The sequence below is a fragment of the Physcomitrium patens genome, chromosome 8 (genome assembly GCF_059467195.1).
Source record: "Physcomitrium patens ecotype Gransden chromosome 8, ASM5946719v1, whole genome shotgun sequence".
NCBI classification, from domain to species: domain Eukaryota; kingdom Viridiplantae; phylum Streptophyta; class Bryopsida; order Funariales; family Funariaceae; genus Physcomitrium; species Physcomitrium patens.
In genome coordinates this window covers 9,854,687-9,858,546 of record NC_143417.1, presented here as the reverse complement: position 1 = coordinate 9,858,546, position 3,860 = coordinate 9,854,687, and the positions used below count along the sequence as shown (strand labels likewise).

General features: G+C 44.4%; 1 protein-coding gene across 1 annotated transcript; it reads right to left on the bottom strand.

Annotated features, from left to right (window-relative positions):
• Positions 1-291: 291 nt before the first annotated feature.
• Positions 292-3,332, bottom strand: LOC112285881 (uncharacterized). Its single transcript, XM_024527205.3, has 3 exons — positions 2,934-3,332; positions 1,746-2,674; positions 292-636 (listed from the first exon to the last, which is right to left on the bottom strand). The coding sequence occupies exons 2-3, from the start codon at positions 2,372-2,374 to the stop codon at positions 540-542; spliced, it is 726 nt and encodes a 241-aa protein (XP_024382973.1). The 5' UTR covers positions 2,375-2,674; positions 2,934-3,332; the 3' UTR covers positions 292-539.
• Between the last annotated feature and the right edge of the window lie 528 nt (positions 3,333-3,860).

The following is a 3,860-nucleotide window of genomic DNA, read 5'->3' as shown; positions in this document are numbered from 1 at the left end:
GAGCCGGATGTTGATTACCAGTTTGTGAAGATGCTGGATTATCTAGAAGGGCATCCAAGCTGGATTCAAGCCAGCACAGCTTGAAAGATTATAGCGAATTACCTCTCTAGGCATGCATGGGGCTTAAGCGGAAATTCCATGCAGCAGACTAGTAGCCGAACGTCAAGAGCTTGGCCATATACACATTGTGGCTTGCTAATTCCACAGCAAGTGAGTCAGATTGTCAAGCTGCAAATGCATGCGCAACTTTCAATCATGTAAATATTCACACCTTTTACTCTATAAACCATATTGATCACAACAGATACGGCAGCGCCTGTATTATTTTGTCCAGTTTCTAGCTGGAAAAAACACTTGTGCCGGAATAGACAAGAGAAGAATGAAAGGCATTATGAATTGAGAATAGGACGGCAAGGTTTACAGATCTAATAAAACTACAAAGAGCAGGACTCATTCCTGTAAAACTGTTAAATTTATATACACCTACCAACTGATATCGGCACATGCTTTAAAAACTAGAATCATAAGATCGAGGCTGTTTAGAAACGGGCGATGCGAAAGAACCAGGGAACCATGAATACCACAATCATGGATGCGAGCAGTGAGTTCCTGATAAGCTGATTCGCCCACATGTACCTAGCAACACAAGAAGATACAATCGTTAAAGGCTTGCAAATCTTTTAAGATTGTGATTAGGTTTCAATAATAATGTGGCCACAAACATCAATTTCTGCAGAGATTTGCCGACATAAACATCAAAGACAATTAACGTTGCAAGATGAGAAGCAAGTTCAACTGGAATCGTATTCTTACATTAACGAACCGAAACATTCTGAAACAACATTAAAACACCATTCGGGAAGGTTTCAATAGGAGCAAACAAGCAGGGTGAAGCCTCGGACTAGGACTTACGCACTACGAGTGCCGATTCTTCCTGATGTGGACGTGCTTGGACGACGCTAGCTACAATCAATCGTAGATACATGGAGAGGAAAACATAAAGCTAGAACCAACGTAATATTACCATACTTCAACTATACTTTTCATTGTGTATCGTGCTTTTTAGGAGAAGGGATACATACCCTGTGCACAGAACTAGTACTTTTGGTTGGTGTAACCTTGTTAAGTTCCCAAAGTTCTAAAGCCAAAACCTTGCTACACGGCAGTATAAGTAAATGCCCTGGGAACCACAGGCGCTTCTGATGTCTAATACCTCGACCTATCTCACTACGGTTTATGCTTCAGCCGCGCTACAAACCTTGTAGAATATGGATTGAGATTCATGATACTAATCTTGCTAACATTTCGAGAAAGTAGTCACACATGACTAGAGACATTTCTATGTTAAAACCGAGAACGAAAATTTGATATGACGACCAGGTGCTCTAAAAAAAAAGCTCAAAAATAGAAGCGCAACGAATTGTGAAAGAGAGGTTTCCTCTATCGATGGAAACTGAACAAACTTAAGCCTCACAAGACGAAAAAAGAAGAAAAGGAAACAGTGCAAATTAAAATAAGGGAGGGCTTGAGGATGCAACTGTTTTGATGCTCCTTACACCAGTCTTTCCATGAAGGTTTATAGCATCATTTAAGTAAATACAAATTAAAATAGAAAAAAAATAAGCTTGTGATATAGCAACACTTAATTCCAATCAGTCAATGAGAATACTAACCAAAAAACACAAAAAGAAAAAAAGAAAAGAAAGAGAGAAGTTTTTCGCACCAGCCAGCGCTTCAAGCCATACCTAAGTCTCGACATAGCTGTAGATCTGACAAACACTCGGTGTGTGTGTACGCTGGTTCCGTCAGCTTCTAGGCGAGCTGAAGTACTTTCCACATGGTCAGGTATGTGCACATTCTTCGCCGTTTCGCCACAAATCTCGCACACTGTGTTCCCACGGATCTTGAACCATTCCTCCGCGCAGTTGCGGTGGCAGAGAGCAAGGTCTTGTTTGCAGGCACAGCCTAGCACAATACTCTCGCAGTTGCCAGAGCTGAACCCCAGATGACAAACCCGGCAAACTGTCTCTCCATCAGCGGCGTCATCCTTGGAGGCATTACTCAGATGCTTGTTTCCCGTTTTGGAACCCAATTCAACGTCATCACCCGCAGAGCCATATTTGGAATTCACATTCTTCAAGTCCGAACCTTCTCCACCCGTTCCTCCCACCCGAGGGGTAGGATGCTCTTCCAGAGTTACAACAACGAACTCTCCATTATGGTTGCGTTCAGAGTTAAGAGGTGCTCTTGCCTCAATCTGTGCAGGCGGTGTGTTGATGAAGGCTGGTTCCAGAGCATCCACAATTGCCTGGTCACCACGAAAAGAAGCTCTTCCAGAGGCTTGTAATGGCAACAGCTGCGTAGGATGAGTCATTGTCACTGCAATTTGCTTTCATCTGAAGAAGACGTTACGTTTTCCATAATAGAGTCCTACTCATCTGCTCCATGCAAAGCTCTTCACATCTAAAGACATCAAGTGGCTGGGGCGTAATTAACTACGTTCAAAACCTGCTCGTAAGGCTTATAATTTTACTTCGCATTGTCGCATCCAATCGAGCTGCCGATATCAGATTATCTCAACCTCAACCTCCTTTTAACCATGGGGATGCACCAGACTCCACCAAAATACGAGGCAGGTAGGCCCTTGACTCGCTTACAACCCTAGATATGAGCCCTGCGCCAGAGCAAGTCGACAACAGAACAAGCCAAAATAAAAAAATCCGCGCACAACTTATTCGACGTAGACCAAATTAGGCATTTCATTCATACTTCCAGAGACCCATGATTATGAAGTGTTCACGCTCTGCCCTATAAATGAAAGAACACTCAAACCACAAAGGGATACAATTCCAGTTCGATATTGGGAGTTGCATTACGAACCAGCGACCATTCTCACAACCAACACAAAGCTTCAAATTTCAGAAACTACTCACCACGTTCAAACACCCGTAATAGATGCCAATGCTCAACTCTTGCGCCTCGAACCCTAAAAGCTATCCCTAATCAACGCTGGTGACCACCCACGAGAGAATGAGATATGACCGCTTCGGAAGCAACCACTGAACCTTTTTCACTCCCTCATGAAATCTACAGCCATGAACTAAAACGGGCAATCATCTCATCAGCTGAATAAAAGATGCATCAACCCACGGGACATTCTTATCTTCTACCCAGAGCCTTTCTGGTCCAGATCGGCTACCCACGTCCTTGCCTCTAATCCCAATTCTAAACCCTTCACACCCACAGTCCGAGGTTGCAAAAATGCCCACAAACTCCACTCAAAATTCTTCAAAAACATGAACAAAATCCTGGCACTCCACCTCCGAACCCGGATTAGGACATACAAAAAATCTCCTTGCCGGGCCGCCTGGCTAAAATAAGCGCCAGCAACAGAGCAGCGCCTCAGGAACGACTTGCCAAACCGCGTTTGCAAATGGAATCCGGCAGAATCCGCGACTTGCGATTGTAAGTAGATTAAAGTGGGGTCGGTTCTCCCGCTGACAGTGTCGAGGAGAGAAATTACCTCGGAGCCTTCGTTCGTGGGAGATTGAAAAATGTTACACGTGAGAACTTTCTGAACTAAATTTTTACCCCCCGTTTTTCCGCACACAGTGTTTTTCCGTGATATTCGGGCATGAGATGGGTGAGCACCGATAGCAGCTGGAGCGAGGCGACTGCCACGCCTTTCAATTGGGGCTTTTCTGCTCGGAAACTTAGTACAATAGTCGTCACGATCTTCAAGAGCTGATCACGCCGGTGCTTTGCAGAGCATGACGTAGTCTCGTGAGGCTGGTCTGCGTCCAGATAAATTAGCTCTACACCGCTTCCAGAGCAGTGACCGATGACGACAACGACGAGGA

Bases quoted from the DNA above. Each gene is read 5' to 3' on its own strand.
- LOC112285881 (XM_024527205.3), bottom strand. From the start codon at position 2,374: ATGACTCATCCTACGCAGCTGTTGCCATTACAAGCCTCTGGAAGAGCT. The intron at 637-1,745 runs GTATGGCTTGAA...TTGTGTTGCTAG, and splicing joins ACAGCTATGTCGAGACTTAG to GTACATGTGGGCGAATCAGC.